The 21980-nt window shown below is 45.9% G+C and overlaps 1 protein-coding gene across 1 annotated transcript in view; it reads right to left on the reverse strand.

The window, feature by feature from the left end:
* Positions 1-21980, reverse strand: part of LOC142557404 (ATP-dependent RNA helicase DHX30-like) — a 60696-nt gene that overhangs the window by 24192 nt on the left and 14524 nt on the right. The window contains exons 6-11 of the mRNA XM_075669208.1: positions 18636-18913; positions 14443-14690; positions 12678-12888; positions 10994-11221; positions 6551-6709; positions 4609-4834 (exon numbers count right to left, since the gene is read on the reverse strand). Coding sequence (XP_075525323.1) covers positions 4609-4834; positions 6551-6709; positions 10994-11221; positions 12678-12888; positions 14443-14690; positions 18636-18913 — 1350 coding nt within the window. The remainder of the gene's footprint in view (positions 1-4608; positions 4835-6550; positions 6710-10993; positions 11222-12677; positions 12889-14442; positions 14691-18635; positions 18914-21980) is intronic.

The following is a 21980-nucleotide window of genomic DNA, read 5'->3' on the forward strand; positions in this document are numbered from 1 at the left end:
TTGGTGACGTCATAAGCCGAACGGGCATATCGCCTGACCCAAAGCTTATCGAAAGCTTGGCGAACATGCCGACACCAACGTCCAAGACGTCCAGCGGATGCTGGGAGTGCTGAACTATTTCAGCAAATTCGTGCCACGGTTGTCCGAGCGAACGATGCTTTTACGAGAGCTTATCAAGTCTCGCACAGAGTTCCAATGGACAGCAAACCACGCGCAAGAGTGGCAAATCTTAACACAAGTTTTGACTACCGCCCCCCTGCTTGCAATCTTTGATCCGCAATGAGAAACTAAGATAATGTGCGACGCATCAAAGGAAGGTGTCGGTGCAGCATTATTGCAAGGCTACAATGGTGAATGGCGACCAGTAGCGTACGCATCTCGTGTATTAACCCAAGCCGAGCAAAGCTATGCACAAATTAAAAAGGAGGCACACGGAATTTGTTTTGGCTGTGAAAGGTTTCACGAGTTTGTGTACGGAAGAAAAGTGCTTATCGAAACAGACCATCAGCCGCTTATAGCGATCGCGCAAAAGGAAATCACTGACATGCCACCGCGAGTGCAAAGATTCTTCTTGCAGCTACTAAAATACAACTTTGTCTTGCAGTACATTCCCGGGAAACAGCTGGTTCTCGCTGACATGTTGTCACGCTCAACGGCTGACAAGGGCAAAGATCAAGTTGGCACTACTTCTGGTACCGCAGACGACATGGAGATCCATGCGGTGCAGTCCTTGGGCTACATGGTCACTTCCGAAACGCAGCGGTTACTGCAGCAAGAAACGTCTCGTGACGTATACCTACAGACCGTGAGGAAGAGCTTAACAAGCGGGCAGCCGGTGAATGGGGAACTCAAGCCTTTTGCGAAAGAGCTGTCAGTCGTTAATGGAATAGTGCTGAAGGGCTAAAATGTTGTAATACCGAAGAGTATGCGACAAAGCATCCTGAACAGAATACATGCTGGCCACCTCAGGTTGCAAAACTGCAAAGAGAGGGCCCGAACTCTTGTATTTTGACCCGGTCTGAACGACGAAATAGCTGCGCTAGTAGAAAACTGCGCAACCTGCCGAAAGTACGCGTGCAGGCAACCACATGAACCACTTCAAATGCGGCCAGTTCCAAAATGTGCTTGGTATAGGGTCGGCGTAGATATCTTTTCTTATGCTGGAAATTCGTACGTGGTTGCTTACGACGCCTTTTCAAATTTCCCTGAGGTTGAGAAACTTGACGACACACAACTGCAGCAACTACGATCGCAGCCCTTAGCGCCATGTTCGCCAGGTACGGCGTACCTGTAGAAGTTTGCATGGATAACGGACCCCAGTTTTCAAGCCATGAATTTGCCAGATTTTCCAAAACATACGACTTCAAGCATGTAACCTCTAGCCCCCATTATCCGCAGTCGAACGGCTTGGCTGAGAAAGGTGTCCAAATCGTAAAGCGCATCCTGAAAAAGACTCGAGAGGCGAGGGAGGACTTCTGGCTGGGTTTACTAGCCTATCGCTCAACAACACCACTGGAAGATGGGCATTCTCCGGGTGAGCTTCTGCAAAGAAGGTGACTTCGTTCTAACCTTCCTGACTTCGGCAGGGTGTCCCGGACCCCTGTGAGGAAGCACCACCAAGCCAAGGCCGGGAAGCGTTTGCCAATACTGCGCAGAGGCACGAAGGTGAGGCTTCAGGATGCGACTGCATGGTCCCCAAAAGCGAAGGTCGTTGGTGAAACTGCTCCACGTTCCTATTTGGTATGAACGCAAGATCGCCGTGTTCGGCGGCGCAACCGCCGACATCTACTTAGGACGGGTGAACAGTATAGCGGTGAAAGTGATGACGACTGCGAGGAGATTCCACCTTGTGAAAGCTCCCGTGCGCCGGCACCGGCAGCACCAGCTGAACCAACAGCACAAGCCTCCAAGGCATCATCTCTAGAAACAGCCGTAGATTCAATGCTACCAGCAAGTAACGGCGATCCTTCGCCTGGCATCCAACCGACGCATGCTACTAGAAGGTCGACTCGTGTCGTCCGGCCTCCCCAGAAGCTTCATTATGATGAACATTTTCAGCAAGTGTCATAAGTTTTGGCAAATGTGTATATGTATCTAAGCCTCTCTTTTGTTTGTTGCCCGAGGGAGGATGTATCGGACACGTGTACTGATTATATCAGTGCGGATGCGCATCGGTGATGTGCAGTGTGTACAGTGCGCTGCATTCATGTCTTTATAAGCCATGCTCTCAATAAACCTTCGTTCTTTCCTGCACTGACCATGCTGCTGTAAGCGTCGTCTCCCTTGGCACGTTACACAGCCCAATCTGGCTGCTCACATACGTCTAGGCTAAAGTTCCTTCATCAGCTTGAGTTTATGCTTCCAGCCATCCGTCGAAACGCCCAGCTCGCCTGTGGTTACCGGAATACCAGACATGTTCGGCACTGCGGCAGAATGCTCGCAACACACGCTGCTTTCATAGCTCTTTCTTGGGGTCGACTGCCAAGCAGCTGGGGGAGAGTTCGGAGAGGCTTCGCGCGCTCGCTCCTAGAGAACTGGAAGTCGACGACACGACGTGCCATTATGATGCAGAGCCAGTGAAGACAGAGCTTAGCCCCGATCACTCAGCGAACGAGTTGAGGAGAAAATGCATGACCATGGAGGAGGGCAACTTGTAATCGTTCGTAGCTCTCTCAATACGAGACGCCTCACACAAATTGTAGTGCGAACTATTAACTTTAGCTGCACCCTACACGTCTACAAAATTTGTCCAAACCGTTTCAGGGGCCCCTTAGTGCAATTCTACTACATTAAACCAAACCTGCTGCAAAGCACTACCACTCTGCAAAATTAGACAAGCCAGCGGTTTAGCAAGAAGGGTCACGCATATCTGCCACTCATATTTGGGCAGCACTCAGTGCACACAATAAATCGCAAAAAAGCAAACACATATATAAGGTGAGCGCATGACGCAGTAAGAACAAGTATTTGATAAATTTTTGTTGCGATGGCTGTGGGAAGGGTGTTAAATCTTCACAGCTTCCAAAACAAAAGCAATGTCAAGCTTGTAGTGAATGTTAAGCTCAATAAATGCAAGTACAGTAAAACCTCAGTAATTTGAAGTCGATTAATTCGAAATTTCGGTTAATTAGAAGAATTTGAGCGGTTCCGTCACTTTCAACACAAATTCTAAAGGACAAATTGAATAGCCTGTGCAGCTCTATCCGGATAACTCAGAGTTTCCGGTCTGCAGCAACGTGCTACTCTTAGGTTAGGGTGCTACATACAATCACAGACCGATTTTGCGGGCCAAGCGAGGACCGAAAAATAGAAAAAAAAAATGTTATTAAGCTTAGAGTGGCTTAAAAAATCTCTAATAATGCCCTGCCTTATACTACACTCGAAGGTGATCAGACTTGCTTGGATTTGCACAAGAGTGGCATCGTCTCCGTATACACTTGACAAGAGCATCACCGCATTGGCGATCTCTGCCAATGGACTTCGCCGTGGAAATTGAAGAAACAAACTTCACACCACTTCGCTCTCGCAAAAGCACAGGTGCCACCGATCACAAAAATGCAAGGCCGCACACATGCCCACAAAGATGTGACGTCTCCGAGACACCACGTGCAAAATAGCAACAAGAATGGGCATGGCCTCTGAGACTGGAGGATGGCACGCGGTCTCTCTACTGAATAGCGTGCGCCTGCCAATCCTGGAGGCTACAGTGCGGGCTGCTGGAAGCCAAGCCAGCGAAAAATCCAACATGGTGGCCTCCAAGAACACGCAGCGTGGCTCGGAATGTGCGATTTAGTCCGGCAAATCGAACTTTGGGGCCTCAATTCATCCGAAAAATCAGTCGAAAGAATAACGAAATCGGTGGGGAACACGGAAAAAATTCGCTTTCGCAAGAATTTCATTGTTGCAAAATGACACAGCACAGATAGATAATGCGTCAAAGAATGAAACTTTACTACCAAAATTACGTTCCCCTACTTTGGCAAGCTTGCTTGAGGATATGTAAAACCGCATTGCCGACAGCAGTTACATGGATTTATCTCACTGAAGTTTACAATGTTCTCATATGATATAAATTTGGGTTATAACACCATACTTGCTTATTCGAACTTTTTGTTAGTTTCACATCATTCCCATGCCAATGTTTCTTATGCTATGTATAGTTTGGTAGAAAGCCTATCTCCAAGCAAATTATGCAATAAATGCAGAATTAACACAACAAGCTGGGCGAGTTGGTGATTGACCATGCTCCTAGGGGTGGGCAGCGCAACCCGGACGAGACAAAAGTAAGGACAAAATACGAGCGCAGCGTCCGGGTTGCATTGCCCACCCCTAAGAACCTGCAATAAAGCTGAATTTCTTCAATATATGGGAAGTTATCAACTCTGCAAGAAAACTGGATGTATATTTAAAACTAGCACATGAACTCAGCAAGTTTAATCAGAATCAACAAAGAATTCTTTTTAAAAGTTTTCAGGCGCAGGGTCCCTCCCTTTAATTTGAAGAATTTTTGTGGTCTGGTGGCCTTCGAATTATTGAGGTTTTACTGCAAATAGACAAATCCGCCTGCACTGCCGACCAATCAGCTGTCCGACCTATCAACAAACCAACCTGCTGGAGGAGTCTTGAAGATCTTTTGCTGGTCCTCATATCGGAGCCGTGAGTGCAGTGGAAGAATCCAGTCATGAAACTTTGCTGGGGCTCGCTTGCAAAGCTCTCCTCGCACCTTGTTAATCTCGTTCCACCCGGGCAGGAAGCAGAGAACTGCTCCGGGCGGCTTCATCTCCATGATGTATGTCAGAACATCGGGAACCATCCGGACTGGGTCAGAACCGTACTGCAGACGACAAATTGAGAGGCATGACAATTGCAGTCGAAGCTCGATCAGACAAACACAGATAAAACGAGTTGCGATCTACGACAAAGTAAACACAACACGCTTATCACTAATTTTAACATGCAACAAATACCTAATCCTCATTTAACTCGCACTTCGACCCTTCGAAATATTGTTTAAGCCGAAATTTTTCTCCCAGCTGTGGTGTCACGCCCATGTGTTTTTCACCCTGTATCTCGAAAAGTTCTTGCGCCAAACTACAGATATTTTGAAAATCTCAAATTCAAAACTATGCCAGGGAAAAGTCAACAGGACAGCGTTGGCAAAGTCGCTCGCACTCGCTTCTCACCCGTTTGCAGCTTGCTAGGCGAGCCAGAACCTGCACCAGGCCACACTCCTGTGCTTGTCTTTCCTCCTCCTCTCTATCATTACTCAAGCACACTTGCTCAGCTCCTTGCTGCTACACTCGAATCTCTTTAATTCGAACGCGCCTAATTCAAACATTCGGTTTCTTCGAACTGACACCTTGGTCCCGTCAACGTTATGTGTAGTCCAATGGGCGAAAATGCCATTTCATACCATGCCAATTTGAATGCAAAAAGCATTCGTGACAGTTAACTTGAACGTGCTGCACTCTGACAATGCTCTTGGCAGTGCGCCAAATCACACGGCGGCACCTCCGACCCAGCCATAGAGGAAGAGCTTAGGAGAGACTCCTCAATGTCACATGCTAAGAAAAAAAAAAAGAGAACTGTGCCGGAAATTTGCCTGTGCGCATGTGCAGGTGTGTGCAGACGTGTGCAGGAGGGCGTCACTGATTACTTCTGTTAGTGACGGGTTAGTGGCTTCGGTTAGTGGTGCGACACCACCATATACCCCCCCCCCCCCTAGAGTCAATGTATAAGAACGTCTGAAATTTCGGATGCAAAAAAACTTCGCCGTCAGATTTTCCTGGCTTTTTGCAGACCACACTCTCCGAAACGGCATCAAATGAAGCCACAACCACCGCCATTTTGATTATCGCGCCGCCTCGAGCCGGTGCTCTCGCATGCAGATCCACTGGCAACCGTAGCCACACTGCGGCAATGATAGGCCTACCTACTTCGACGTTCGCTACCTAGCTTCTTGCTGTTTGGTGCCGTGTTTTTCACTGAAACAATTCGATGCTGTTACCAATGGCGCCGACTCCGCCTTTGTATTTCTCGCAGATAGCTTCGGAGCGCGGAAAGCGTGGCGCATTGCGTAATGTGGGTTCCCCAAAGTCAACTTCGCCCCAATACAGCAATCATACGCGGTGAAGCATACCAGAAGTTGTCAGTGACTCATCCATGTGGTCATGGCCTGTTAATTGACACCTCAAGCAAGTTAATCGGCACTTTTGAGCAGGTGCGACCAGCCCACATGCTGCTAGATAGGCACAGTGGTACAAGGCATAGATAAGAGTGCTAGGTTATGATATGGGGACATCTGACTAGCTCACACAGGCTGGGTGACTAGTGCCACCGTAATTTAAAGGTAACGTCATCAGAAATCGTTATCATCACAGAGAGGGAAAAGGCGACAAAGAGGCAACGGCACTATTTTAGTTCTAGGCACTGAAACTATGTATAGCAGACATGGAAGGTGGCAACAGGAAGAAGTCGTGCATGATGCGGCAGTTGAGAACAGCACCAGTAATCAGAAGCGTTTCACACAGACAGCCGTTTGTGCCATTACCTTCTGTAATGCTTCTGCAGTTACGATTTCTTCTGACACCAGGTCTTCTAGAAAGAACTGTGTCACAGGATGTGTCTTGCCCGCAATCTTGATGATGGGCGCATTGTCAAAGTACTCTGAAAACTTCTCTGTGTCGATAGTCGCACTCATCAGAATAACCTGCCGGATGAAAAAGAAAGGGACACAAGACAACACTGTCAAATTTTCTTCAGCAATCTATACACACTTACAAAACCTTCAGGGCCTTTCAAGTTAACTTAAAGAGGAGAGTTGCTTACAGGGCACATGACTAAAAAAAGAAAAAAATAAAGAATTGGGAGTAAATGTTGAAACATGCAATAATTGGCCGGGATAAATTAAGTAAAAAAAGCAAACTAGTAAACTATCAGTGAAGCTGCGCCATGGAATTAATGTTGATGAATGCATCACGAAACAAGGAACTATCACTGACGGAAACAATGGTTACAAAAAGGTGGTCTCACTCCAGTTATGTCCGGGGTATGAAATGACTAGGAGAACATATCTTAGCGCTGCAAAAGGGACATGAACCATATGACTACGATTGTGTGAATTTTCAAAAATTTTGAATATTATTGATTCTATGAAATTATTCCTATTTAATTCGAAAACTATGTATTTGAAAAACAAATCGAATATATTGCTGGCTGTGCGGGAGTAAGCGCACTTCATAGCATTTATTTCTACATCATCTAAGAATATGTGTTTGATTGTGTGCAGAATATTATGATCATATCGTGCTGCTGGCGAAATTTCACCTGTAAAGCCTTCTTCGCCGCTCGACGAACAACCATTGCGGGAAAGCCAGCCTCTCGGTAGCACGGGACAGCGGTTTGCGGACAGCGAGGAAAGACTTTTGCGACGCCACCCCCCCAGTCTAAGCTTATTGCGTGACAGCAAATGCGATGAGTGCCAGCTGGCACAGGGTCAAATGACTCCGAGTTTATGGACATTTGATGTTGTATAATAAGGCACAGGTTGGACATCTTCCAAGTTAACATGAACCCAATACACAATCTTCTAGTATAACGGCTTGCTAGTGCAATTTTTACCATCGACAATGTATTTGCAATGTTCCAACATGTTAAGATAACCAAAATTGACAATAAATCCATGTGCATATCATTATTCGGTATTCGAAGCTAAGTATTCAAATCTGATTCATATGGGAAAATTTCGATATTTCCACACTACTACCAGGGTCCTTCAATACTATTCATGTGGTCATGAAACTTTGCCAAAAGCTTCATCTTCCAAATGCACAATCATGAATTAAGCTGCTGTTGTGAACGCAGTTGAACCTGAAAATGGAACAAGACATTGTAGTTGTTTCGAAATGGTTCACACTTAAGTTTCTGAACAATGTACAGAAACAAGGCAGTCGACCCTTGTGCAATAATAGCGAGCGTACTTGCAGAACGCCTGTGGCGTCTGTTCGACATCTGCTCCAGTCCACCTACTTGCGCCAGCACTACGGTGCGTCCCCTGCGGGCACTAGGTGAGGCTCTCCCACAGCCTTACGCCCAAGTTTTATGGCCAGATAAGAAGTATTCAAGGGCCCTGCTCCTGATTACAAGAGCAATCGATGCAACGGGAGGCACAGTGTGGAGCTGCTGCATGGTGTTTGATCTGGGTTAAAAGGCCAAACATCTTATTTACTTATATTAAAACAAGACAGAAGACATAAGACGCAAGGAAAATGTGGTGTTGGCCGACAAGGCGTGCAGTCGTTCGGGAAGCTGAAGCGGCGGGCGGAAATGCGGCACCTAGCCCAGCCAAGAACAAAAGCTTTGTGTCATTATCGCCGTCAGAGGTCTATTTATTCACTATCAACTGCCAAGAGCATGACATTTTTGGTGCTGGCCATAACATCTGAGATGCTGCATTTCTTAAGGGGAACACTGATCCTTGCAGTCCAAAATTGGGCAATGTCATTTTCATGTCCCTTTGCTGCAGGTTGTAGAGAATTTATTCTTCATCGGACCCCTGTATCGCCCTTGATCAATATAGTGTTTACCATAATCACCATGAACATGGTGATTAGGGGAAACGTTTTTCTATCAATTTCTCAAAACAGAATTTAACGTGTCACAGTTTTGGATTGACGATATCTCTGGCTCCACTTATCCTCTTGCAACTATTTTTTTTTTTTCAGAAAAGGAGACAGTCAGAGTGAAGTAGGCACAAAATATCAACGAACAATACGTATTACAAAAGTATTTATTAAGTACAGTAGTTAATTTGCCCAGGGTGTTACCTAAGGGTTCTTACTTTGAAAAGTTGGAGATGCTATAACTTTTGTACAAACCAGTCCAGAATTTTCATTCTGGTAGCACTTCAAACTGACCATTCAGAATAATTTTGATATGCCAGTTTCCTACATAATAACCAGCATTTCATGACGAGCTCACCTTCAGGCTAGCCTACACAGAAGATATGATATTTAAAACCTATTAATTCAATGGGAAAATCAATTGCATATTTGAAATCAGCATGTTAAAATACATAGGTGATGCAAGTTCCATCAATACGTGCCCACAAATTTAGCAAATAACGTCTTTAAGTGCAATGTCCCTATTTAAAAGCCTTGCAGACTGAGGCAGCCTAACTACTACTTATATAATGTCTAGATTAAGATCTAGCCTAGGAAACACGCAGGAGCGGGCAAAAAAACCTACTGCAGCTCTTATAGCTACAGCGATGTGTGGACTGAATGTCGTTACAGAAAATGATTAATGCCAATAAGGATAACCTATCTCTGTAGTGTAGTTTTTGTTTGGTACTCAAATCTAATGCACATGTAATTTGTTAGGCAACTTTCCCGGAAAAAAGAAGTTTCATGTTAGAATCAAGTAAATATGGTATCTGCTCCGAGAAACCAAATTAGAATGCATTGAGAATCTCTGCTGGAGCTCTGTAATGCAGAAGCTCCACTCTGTAGCTGTCCCTTCGTTGCCATGGAGAACTGCTCACCCTTAACAATCCCTTAACAGCCCCTTAACAGTCCCTTAACACAGTCCTTGAACTTAATATTACTTGATCTTGTACTGCTTGCAAAAATGCCCATCTATGTTTTTCACAAGATTTATTCCACTAGCCCAGGTGTCAAAGAAACAACTTGTGCTTCATCCATCTTGTATGTCACCACGCGTTGATCACCCGTTTAGGCTGGAGTGCGGCTTTGCCACTCGATCACTTATCTTGACTCCTTCCCCTCTCGCACCAGTATTCACCACCAGTAAGTGGGGATTACCACACATTTTAAACCACCACGCTATATTCTAGAAGGTTACTTGACAAAGTTTATTTGTAGTTGCTAAAGCAGGCGAAATTAGCTATAGTACGGTCACTGAAAGAGTCATTCATCTAGAAACAATATGGCGCTTTAGTCTCTGCTGTGCCAAGTGTTCTGCTGCTTTTGTGCTGTGTGTAAAGCTAAGTTATAGTTATCGAAGCGTATACAGTCAAACCAATTTATAATGAACTCAACAGTCTCACGAGAAGTGGTTGTTATATCAGCAGTTTGTCACACATAAAATCGCGGTTAAAAACACGAAAAAATTAGCCACACTGAAGCTGGCATCGGCAGTTACAATTTGGCAGCACTTTTTTCCGAAAACCATAATTTCAGTTCCCGGCGCATTCCCGCAACTGGATGCAAATCTGTGTTAGGAACATCCATCTAAAGAACAAAACGCAGCGTCATATAGCTCTTTCAAAACGGTGCCCAGTTCCAATCACCTGTCATTTCAAAAACTGGAAGCGCAGCCGCCATTATCTATTCTAGAGCTTGTGACATATTTCATTACCAGCAGAACATGACTGCATTATGGTCAAGAAAGCTAAGTGTAGTAGTTGGCTGCAAGCGTAAACTGCTGTGGCATGCAGCCATTCTGCGAAGGACAAAGACATCGCGGTCTTGTCATTACGACTGCACGCCAGCTACACGAGAGCTGTAAAATTACGTTATCTATGTCGCTTTGGGAGAAAAATATTTTATGTTCAAAAGGTCGAATGTCGCTGCGAATCGTTATCAGCAATCGGCAACGTGCAAACAAAGCACCGCCGAACCATGATCTCCAGATAACAGTGTAGTAACCACCGATCCTTTGCAACACTGCGTGGAGGCAGCGCAAGCTAGAGTCACTAAAAGTGCAACTGAAGCTAGAGTGACTAGAGAATAAAGTGACACGGGCCCTACTTATTCAGTGTCATCACTGACATCGGAACAAGCAGACAACTATTGCTGCAGCAATGTGAGGGCGCGACGATTATATTCGAGAAAAAAAATATTTGATAGCCAACATGGGGTGGTGTGAGCATAATGTGAGTGAATATGGCAACATTCATAAAAATGCGCAAACGCTGCCAGAAATTTAGGAGGGTTGGAAGGCATGCTGCTACAAGAATAAAAGAAAAGCCCACCTTCAGTTCATGGTTTATGGAAAGCACCTCCCGAAGGAGCACAAGCAGGAAGTCAGTGCAGACGTCGCGTTCGTGAACCTCGTCGACGATGACGTGTGACACTCCTTGAAGTTTGACATTCTGTTGTAAGTGCCGCAGCAGGATGCCCACGGTGCAGAAAAGAATGCCTCCACGACTCGCCAGGAGCTGCTTCTTGAGTCGCACTTGGTAGCCTATAGTGTCACTCAGCTGCAGGAATGAAAATGACCAGGCTGTCGTCTGCAAGCGTCTTCTGTAACACTTGAAGTGCACCGGCTTAGAGACCGTTCATAGTGTCCCTGTGCATAGCGTCCCTTCCACACGCACTCAGTGCCTACCCTCTCCCTTTCTTCCTCTTTCTATTCCCCTTTCCCACATCCTCAGTGTAGGGTAGCAAACCAGGTGCTCTTCTGGTTGATCTCCCTGCCTTTCCTGCCCTTGCTTTCTCTCTCTTCTCTCTTGTGTAATACAACTTCGGCATTTCAATATTAAGGGGACACTAAGAGGTTGAGTTGTACGTGTAACTATGCTTCCACAATACCGAAATTTACAGTAAAATATCTTGCTAACCTCCACAGCTTGGTACGTGTGATGCATAAAAAGGGAACAAAGCAATCAACCTTTTGCTGCGAAAGAAAACAGAGTCTTCAAAGAATGCTTTACGAGCGAATAGATAATGAATTGCATACAAGCCCACTACAGCCGATATCAAATTGCAACATTAGTTACTGGCATGAAAATACTACCAGCGCTATGGTGAGCAGCCCGCCATAAAGTCGAGCCGCAGTGAAAAGTATAATTTGTGCACGACCAGCACCTAACCTGCAAGCTGTACACGCAACAGAGAGCCGCCCCCAATTTGCTGCCAGCCACCAGCCACTGGCAAATTTTTTACCGCAACCATACTGCCTAGGCCACTAGTCCTAACAAGTGCTTCTTGCATGGCAGTCGGCAGCCCAAGTTGCAATTTGCTACGTGGCTGCAGCTTTGTTCGCAGCTGCCATGGTTGCACCACAATGCATGTGAATTGCGTGCCATTGAGTTGATGTGTGGTCGCTTCCATAGTGGCGCCTAGATGCCATGGTGCTTAATGTGGCTCAATGTCTGCATACCCTGCGTCAGTTGTTTGCAAGACAAATTTGCACAGTGTTTATTTGCCGGAACAGAAAAAATGTACCGTACCGTGCCTTGAACATGAGTTGAAACCAAGTCCATAACTACTGTCGTTTGTAGTGGTAGTGTTTCATTGCCTTCTTATGTTGCCGTTCCCCCCCCCCCCCCCCCCCCCGTATGTGGGCTGTAAGCGAAGAGCAGCAAGGTTGTTAGCCACTCATTTCATGACTGCGTTGGTTTTATCTTACGCTCGGCTTCCTCTCCCTACCTCCCCTCTACCGTTCTATCTACCTCCCCTCTGGACTGTTGCACGTTAGTACAAAAGTCCACACTGCAGCTTCTGCAATGCTTTTGTGGGGGGTCATGGATAATCACAGCAGTCAAAGGGGTATTGTGGCAATGCGATGGAAAGGTCCAAATTAGTTTCTCATGCCGCCTTTCCTCTCGGCCACCCTCCTGCCATGAAGCACCTCCCGACATGGCATGCAAGACAGTGACAGTAGCAGCAGCAATGAAAAAGTTGAAGGAAGACTGCTTTCATACATTAACTAACCTCTTCATCCCGTTCTAGAGCCACCCGCTTTGCCATGGAGATTGTTGCAATCCTCCTTGGCTGGGTGACCACGATATTGCACCTCGAGCCTTGCCCTCCACGAATGTAGTCCTCAAAGATGAACTGGGGAACCTGCGTGGTCTTCCCAGATCCAGTCTCGCCACAGATCACCACCACGCGTTCCCGGTGGATGGCATTCACAATGTCCTCCCTGCAGCGTGAAATGTGGGGTCAAGTGCTTTTTCAGCATTTTAGTTTTCGTAAACATGGCCATGCTCTTTTGAATCACGATTAAAGTGCAGCCGAACTTTGTTATAGTAACAAAAAAGTCCCACGCAACCTGAAAATATCTTTGTTACACAGTTAAAACTTCATGTAATAGATTTCAATATAGTAATGAAATTTTCAATATAATGAAGTACATAATTTTTTATAACATTTTGTTCATAGAAAACCATGCATTTTGAATCTCAACATAACAAAGTGTGTTTATGCAGTTAAACTTTGTTATTAAGAACTTCAGTACAGTTGAGTCATTAATTAGACTGTACCGACACAAATATGCGATCATAGGAGCTCTACCATAGGCGTCTCGTACATAAATAGGATGGCATCCATGTTCATTACATCGGAGCTTGAGTGTACTGACATTATCATCATCACATGCGTATTTTATGTCTACATATTCTATCTCAAAAACTCCACAATACGCTTCTCACACGTGAAAGACTGTCATTTTGAATTTACTTTGTTACATAGAATAATTTGTTATATGAAGGTTCAAGGATATATTTTTATGTTGTAAGAACTTCAGCATAAGCTTCTTGTACATAAAAGGATAACATTCTGCAAGTACGAAGGTTTGGAAGCAGGATATTTTATTTGGTACTAAAGTAGGTTACGTCATAAACATCATGACGAAGCAAAATGTTCTGTCGTGTGGCAATAAGACTAGGTAAAATGACGAATGCTCATGAAAACATAAACGAGAGCATTTCTTCAGGCTGTGTGCCCAAAGGCAACACCTGCAGATCGAACCCCTGTATCCATGGTTACATTTTCGGTACCTTCTAGGTACCGAAAATGTAACCATGGATACAGTGGTTCATTTTCAGTGGATACCATGGATACAGTGGTTACATTTTCGGTACCTTCTAGGTACCGAAAATGTAACCGTTTTGCACAAACAAGTATTACAGCAAATTATTTAGGCAGTTATGACGCTTGCCAATACTTTCTGCACAATTTGAAAAGTTAACACACACAAAGAATGATACCAACTCGATAATGTCAGGTGAACACAGATATACAGGGACGTTGCAACGAAATGTTGGACCACATAAAACAACCTAGAAAATGGCATCAAGATGCGCCACAGAAAGCTAGCAAGAATTTATACCAGAAGTCAAAAGAACTGCTACTATTACCGCACACCAGAAATGGCACAGAATCCAAATTGTTGAGAACAAGAGACCACCTGGGGTGTCCAGGCACAACGGCAAAATCAAGTATGCACGCATGGTTCAGGAAACCATCGTATTTTCTAGCCACCACATGCTCCCATTGCAAGCTAAGGTGTTTAGAGGATGGATTAGGCAATTGCTAGTTCTATAGCTTTGTCAAGGTTACTTTACTTGTGCCATACTGCTCACCTACAACAAATTTTACCAAAGTAAAATTTTGTCGCGGTAGGCCTTTCAGGAGGAAGACAACTTCTGGTTTCCTGTTGGCCCAGGACATGCACGGCAGTATACCAGTTCCTCACCTGCGTGAAAATATCGGAAGCTCCCGTCTTGCTCGATGATACGAGTAGTTCCAAGACTTTTCGAGCTTGGCCATGAGCGTAAGATCTCTCCGGCCACAGGCCTGACTCGATGGCCTGAGCAGATGTCCTGTCATGATGTCGTGCACAATTTTTTCCCCAGAGCCCGCATTGTCAGGCACCATGTCACCGCCAGCTGCCTGCTCTTCGATTTCGTCATCAGGGAGGTGCGGGGCATTGGCTACAACAGTCTGAAAAAAATTATCTTCATTAAAGCGCTTATGCGGCCTAGTTATAAAGAAGTAGAAGACAACACAAAACTGCTTTCGTTATATAAAACATTTGTGATCAGAAAATGTAGAATTATTGAATCTGACATTGGTACAAGCACATAAGGAAACATCAGGAACCAAGATTTCAGAAAGAGAAAAGCTTCTGAATACCTTCGTCAGACGACACTGGAACAACTTGACTGCTTTCCGGGGCCAAAGTTAAAACGTCAAGTGAAACTTGATACTGATATCAGCAATAAGCATTTTAGATTCACTGCGTCATATCAGACAATTCGCTATATCTACGTTTGGCTGTAATATTTCGTTATTTCCACGCCTGACTGCAAAGGGTGACAACTGAAGAATACAGCAGTAAATACAGTGCTGTCCTACTCGCAGACAATTTTTAAACAGTGAGCTCCACTTATAGCGATACAACATATATCCATTATAATGATAAGCTGACTTAAGAGTGTCCGCTTGTACATCAGGGCTATGAGAAAAAAAAAAAGAAACCTTATATAACGATAAGTTATTTACTGCATATAGGATATAACAAAATTTTGACTTCTGCACAGCGTTTTTCATGCAGAATGTGAAATTTGAATTTCTACGCGATTTCCTATGCGAGTTTGTACCTGCCACCATTAGCCGCGCAGTGCCCACACGGCAACTGCGAAAGCCACGGAGAGCATCGCTAGTTGACGCAACGTGCCACAAGATGGCGCCAGCCGCTTCACGTTGCCCACAATCGAGATATGCATGAGGAGAGGCGGAAAAAATATGCGAGAAGCAAAACGGCACACGCCGTTTGCCCCCTTCTCAGAAAGCGCGAGAATGCACTGTGAAAGCAGCAGCGGACAGCCTGGTTGATGGAAGATGCCACCGACAAAGCGCAGTGTTGTATCGCTCGAGACGAAGCTGCAAATTTTGCAAGGCTCAAAGAAGTACGAGCTCGCACAGGAGTGCTGTGATCTTGACGGCAGCAATCAGGGGCCATGCCGATCAATGGAAAAGGCGGGAAGTAAGAAAAAAGTGAAATACCTACAAGTTACCTGGTTAGCAGTGCCATTTTATGGCAGCGGTAACCAACGTGCACAACAGTCAGAATATCAAATGTTGCTTTTTAATGTCTTGCAAAAGTCCTCTAAACAGCCAATTCTGTGATGTTGCTCTGTCAAGGCATGCCAAAAGGTTACCTTGGTACTCGTTCAGATTGGGCACTTTTCAACATGCACAGAACACGTGGTGGGCAAGACAATTTTTTTTCTTTTCAGGAATCATTGAATTTGATCACTGCAAGCAAATTGCGTTATGAATGCAAGCCTTGAGGAAAAAGTTAATCTTTTGAGCACCTGCGGTCTAGGGTAACATGTGGGTGCAAAACGTGTAAACCAAGCGGCTGCATGCATCTAAAAATAGAAACATGCGATTGGAGTGTTTGCACCCTTTAAAATTTGTAAATGTTGGAAGATTAACGGTTGACCGACTTTTCCAGACAGTCGCATGAAGCAGACGAAAAACGCGAAACGGCAATGACCTGCACTTGTTCAGCCCGGAGTGAATGCCGCTGACAAATGGTCGTGGTAGAGGCTTCTCCGTACTGCGCGACTGATACAATGCACTGTCGCAGCACATTGACGAGTGGCAGGCATGCAGTTTCTTTTGTCCTACTTTACTACTGACACTGACCACAGTTGATGTAAGTTGCGTCCACGATAAGTGCGGAATGGCAATGTTGAGTCACATGACACGCAGTTGGTGCTCTCTTCTGTTGCACAGAATGGCCCTGACGAGTTGGCAGTAACCCACAGAACTGACCTGCCATCAGGATCCTGATCTTCACCACTGATTACTTGAGAAAGTAGATGGATGCCGGAGCCACACCCGACTGTTCGGCCACACATGTCTTCTCTGATAGACTACATTTTTCGTCAAGGAATACCACGATTGCTGATCTCTCACCGTGGCAATGCGTCCATGTGCCTTCAAGAAATGATCTCTTTGCATGGCATCAGACCTGCTACTGCTTTTCCGCAATGTTCACAGATGAATGGCCTGGTTCAACGCACAAATCGCATGGTGAAGGACATTGTATTATGTCAGTCCTGCTCACGATGACTGGGATGAATACATTGCTCCTCCATGTTTGCTCTGAACACCTTCAAACCAGAAATAACAAGAGATGCGCTGTTTAAGCTTGTTTACAGAATCTTGAAATTGTAAAAGCGTACAAGGACAAGGAACAGAAGTTACAGAAGCGTCCTGAGAATGCAACAAGAAGCTTTTTGTCTTCAAAGTTAATGGGCACCAATGGGCCACAGACACAAGCCCCACAGAGTTGCTTTGCAATGCCCACCTCAGAGGACATCTAGCTATAAAGCATCGTCACGTGTACATGATCTTGCCCTCGGTCATCCGAGGCTGGAGATCTGGTGTTTTGCATGCCCGGTGTCTTCCCCAGCACTGCGGAAAAGAGTCTGCCATGTTTTCACCTTTCTTTCTTCGGTAGTGAAGCAGCTTGGCCCAACAAGAAGCAGGACCCAAATTGACGACAAATGCCGCCAGCAGCATTTTTTTTCCAGCGCACGCAAGCCTGATGAAACTACATTCATTGAGACTTCTGCAATAATCTGGGCTTTCTGCCAACTCAGACACTGGACGAAAGGGAGGGGAGAGTGTAACAGGTGACATGGCAGACTTATCCTAGATTCAAGGAGTCAGCGCACGACATAGGGCACAGAGAACAGAGGAAAATAAAGAAAATCGCGGTGATGACAGCCTTACATAGAAGGCTCACCATGTAGCAAAAGATCTCTGCTTGGAGTGCCCACTAGAATAACGGTTGCAGTGAAGTAAATGTTTGTCCACTCATAACTCAAAGCATGTAATCCGGCAGCAAAATGTCGATTGCTGAGCAAGAGCAACCTGAACTGGCACACTCTTGACACAATAGCACACTGTAACCAACAGCTTGGCTTGGTTGGCCCACAGCCGGCCAGCCAATTTGATGATTCTGCTTGACCACACCAACTGCCTGGCTGCATGCATATCGATGGTGCAAAGTGCATCCGTAATTTAGCGTTATTTACGGGTAACATGATGGGCCATCAAAACTGACAGGAGGATCTCTGCTGACCAGTCAAGGCATCTTGATTGAATTCCTTCTGCATACACACAACCATGAATCTTTATTTCACCAATATCAATATGTTCACAATGAATATAAAAGTATATTTGTGCATTACACAAATTCATTATATGATGAGGTATTGGAGGTATGGTAAATAAAGAAGTCAGGTTTGGTGTCGAATGCAACTTCATTATAATGAGTTAGACTGCATGCTATGATACCGCATTTTTCTGTATATTACCCGGGCCCCCAATTACAACACCATAGAAACTAAAAAAATAATCCACGCATATAACACGCGGAAATAACTGCACATTAAAGTCTTTGTAAAGAGCAATCTCCATTCGTGGACGCACAAATTCTGCGTTTCCCACTTCCGCTTCTGTTGCACCGTAAAGGACGGCCACTAAGTGCAGCTCCATTGCGATCGACTTCTGGTTCACCATGTGCCTTACTTGCTAACCACTAACGTGCACAAAACATGAAATGGCGACCCAAAGAGAGGAGTATAACGGGTGGCTATGAAAGGTGAGAAAAGGGAGCTCTGCATGCGGGGGTAGGGAGAGGGAGGGGTTTCCCAGGAGATAACGAAACACAATGGTGGAAAACCGTGCATCAGGTTATGGCTTCACAGCAGCACCGTGCTCGCTGCCGTGATGCCACACCTGCTGGCAAAATTCACACGTGACCCTCGCACCCAGACATGACTGTTGATCCTTCAGGATTTACTGGGGCGGGTTACATGCAAAAAAATTCTGTACGCATGGTTCCACGGTGCCATCAGTACTTGCCTCGAAATCCGTGAGTATCTCCTGCATGTCGGGAATGAAGGCTTCTGGCAGCACCACGGGTACTGGGGCAAATCGCTGGCTTTTCTGGCGCCGGACCTCCTGATCCGAAATGGTCTTCGGGCTTAGATCTTTGTCAACGTGTCCTTTCTCAACAAGGTACCGCACGAGAGCTGCAGCGGCCAATGCCTCTGCCTCGGCCTTGTTCCGGGCACTGCCCTCGAACGCCAGCTCGCATGGCCACTTCACGGTGACCGTCGATGTCCAGAGAGAAACCTTGCCTGAAATGAGGAAGAGCTGGGTCCTCAGCCAAAAATTGTTTGAAATATTCATTTTTCGGGCTATGGTGCTGAAAAAAGTGCGATGTATGATCTTATGCAGTTGCCTATTTACACAAATGTAAGTCGACCCATTTTTTTAAATTTGAAAAGATGAAGTGGGGGGTTGACTTACAATCGAAACCAAAACATGGCACCACCAAAAAAGCGAGACCAACGGGAGCTACAACGTAGTTACAATATTATGCTTGCTCTGTGGCCCTACCCGTAGGTTTTCGCAATCCCGCGTGCTTGTTCACTTTTCGAAAGGTTTTTAAACATTTTTGAGAGTTTTACAGTGCACACAACACTCATGGGGAGGTGTCGATAGTTGATGGAAGCGCCACTGTTCCATTTGCGGCTGCACCCTCAGAACGGCGGCGCTTGCAGGGAGTATTGGTAGTTCATGGAAGAGCAGACACAGCTCACGGGTTTTTCTCCAAAGCCATTGGTTTGATGCGTGCGACTTGACTGCCGGCTATGTTCTACTTCCATGCTCCTTCACTATTCATGAGTGCTCCAGGCCCACTAATCATTCGGTACTCATTCACAGTGGCGTTCAAGAGGGCTGCCATTCTTTACGCCGAAGAAACAAATCACTGCACAGCGGACCGCAAGTTCGATGTTTCTGAACAGGTGGTGCGAGAGTGGCAACTGCAGCGAAGCAAAATTTTCACCTGCGACGACAAGTGAGGAATGTCCCACATGCCGAAGTCTGGACGCTTTCCGGAGCTGTAGGGCAAGCTTGCGGCGTACGTCGCTGAAATGCGTGATCGGTCCCTGCCAGTGAAGTGCGACATGGTCATGAAACAAGCCCTGATCGTCGCCTTTTAAGGACCTGCTCCGCTGTGAGTACGAGTGGCTGGCAGCAGAAGACCACGAACTTCCACCAACCAGACCTGTCAAAAGAGCCTCCCTGGCGGCTGCGTGTAGGTGGATGCATTCGGCGGGGGCTGCTGTTCCACAAGATATCATGGTGTGGTCGTTTATGTGGAATTTCGTTGGATGACGACGCGCTGTGGGACCATAGCAGGGATGACGATGGCAGCACTAGTGAAGACGAGTAGTCCAGTGACTATGTCAGCTACTAATAAATTTTCGTTATTGAATGTGCCCTCGGGTATGCTCTTCGTTTCTTTTTTTTTTTTCCTGTCACGCGATATGGGGGGAAGGGGGTCGACTTACAATCGTGTAAATATAGTACGTATTTCCAATGTAAAGTACATTTTTGCTTTATGCAAGTTCCCTTTGGTTATTTAAATCAGGAAAAATTTCAGAAAAAATCAGTTCCCTTGATTACGCTAAGCAGGGTACTATTGGCTCCTTTACAATTCGGGTAGACAATATGACTAACCTTATTGCTCCGTCTATCCTAGAAAAGCTGCGAGACATTACAGTAGACTTTGTGGGGATGCACGACTCATGCGACCCCTGATATTTGTTTTCCCGCATGGCTCCCGTCTCCTCTGATCAGTCTTCACCGCGTGGCCTGATGCCCGCGGCGGTCTGTGTGGTTGAAGCGCGCGAGTGTTGCACTGCTAACGCCGCCTAATGGCGGGGTTACTTGGGTGCGGAAAGGAGAAGGCGCTTCCTCTTTGGCTAGAGGTCGGCAAGCAACGCGGACGTGCCGCGCGTACACCGATCCACGTTTCTGTGAGACCGTCTCGCGAGGGCTCGTTTGAACGCGCCACCGTTCGCGTGACCGTACATGCGAACGACCAGGCGTTGGGATCCAGCATGGGGCGAACATATTTGCTCGCTATCCGGTCGCGGTGAGTCCGACTTTCGCTATTTGTCGTGCGCCCATCGGCATATTTTGGGGAGAGCAACTTGGTTAGCAAGCATTGATCTATGAAAGGTGCAATAAATGCCCTTGTGATTGTCTGCACTACTGTGTTGTCGTTCCTTAGTTCCAAGAGCGCAGGTGAGAACCCCACAACTTACGAAACAACACTCTCCTCGAGTGTCTTGAACAGTGTCTGGACAGCACAATAAGGCTAGTTTCTTTGGACTTCCTGAACCACGTAGAAGTTCATAATACCCAATTTAGCGCTATCCGAGGAGCCATTTTTCCTGCATTTTCCCCAAATATTAAGACAGGAGGACTTACGTAAAGCTGCAACGAAATTAGAGAAACAAAAATGAACATTGTATTTGAAATGAGCCCACAATATACCATGAAGAATAAAAAAATGATTGGTCTAACACTGGTGTCAACCGGGCATTTTTGGTGTCACTCAGGGTCACATGCTCGTAGCAGACTAATTTTCAGACAAATAAAAGCTAAGAAACATGGTTTGAGTTAACTGAGTATACTAATTAACAAGTGTGCTGAACTACTCCCAACTGATAACACATTACAGTGGACCAAAATGCTCTATGGCCTCTGCATTAAGGTTCCTGCACTTACATACCATATTTATTCGAATCTAGTTTCGAACAGTTTTTTTTTTCAAATAATCATATTCCAAACTCTAGGGTCGGCTTAGATTTGAGGATTTTAAAAAACGCGCCAGTTTTTCATTGAAACTGCTAAATATGGTGCATAGCTAGCGCCATCTAGAAAAGTCAGTATTGCAGCCGCTACTAGCCATGCCAGTAGCCAACCGTACACAAGCGAGGTCGCCATTTTGACCTGTGTCGTGTCGGCCATATCGGTGTGCGGCGTGGTGTTATCGCGATGGCACCTGGCAGGAGATGCCACTACAGTGCTGCTTTCAAGCGAAAAGTTGTGATAGTCGCAGACGCACCGTCGAACCTTGATGCCGGGCGGGACTTTGGCGTCGACGAGAAAAACGTCCGTCGTTGGAGGGGACAACGACAGCAGCTTTTTGCGTGTGCCGCAACGAGGATGGAATTTAGCAGACCAAAGAAAGGCCGCCACCATGAAGTAGAGACAGTTTTGGCCGACTTTGTTAGGACGCAGAGAGCAGCTACCCTTCCAGGGACAACAGAAGTGCTCCAAGCGAAAGCTAGGGAACTTTCGAGGGAGCGAGGCCTAACGCCAAAGGATTTCAAAGCCAGCCGGGGT

The sequence above is a fragment of the Dermacentor variabilis genome, chromosome 9 (genome assembly GCF_050947875.1).
Source record: "Dermacentor variabilis isolate Ectoservices chromosome 9, ASM5094787v1, whole genome shotgun sequence".
In the NCBI taxonomy this organism is placed as follows: domain Eukaryota; kingdom Metazoa; phylum Arthropoda; class Arachnida; order Ixodida; family Ixodidae; genus Dermacentor; species Dermacentor variabilis.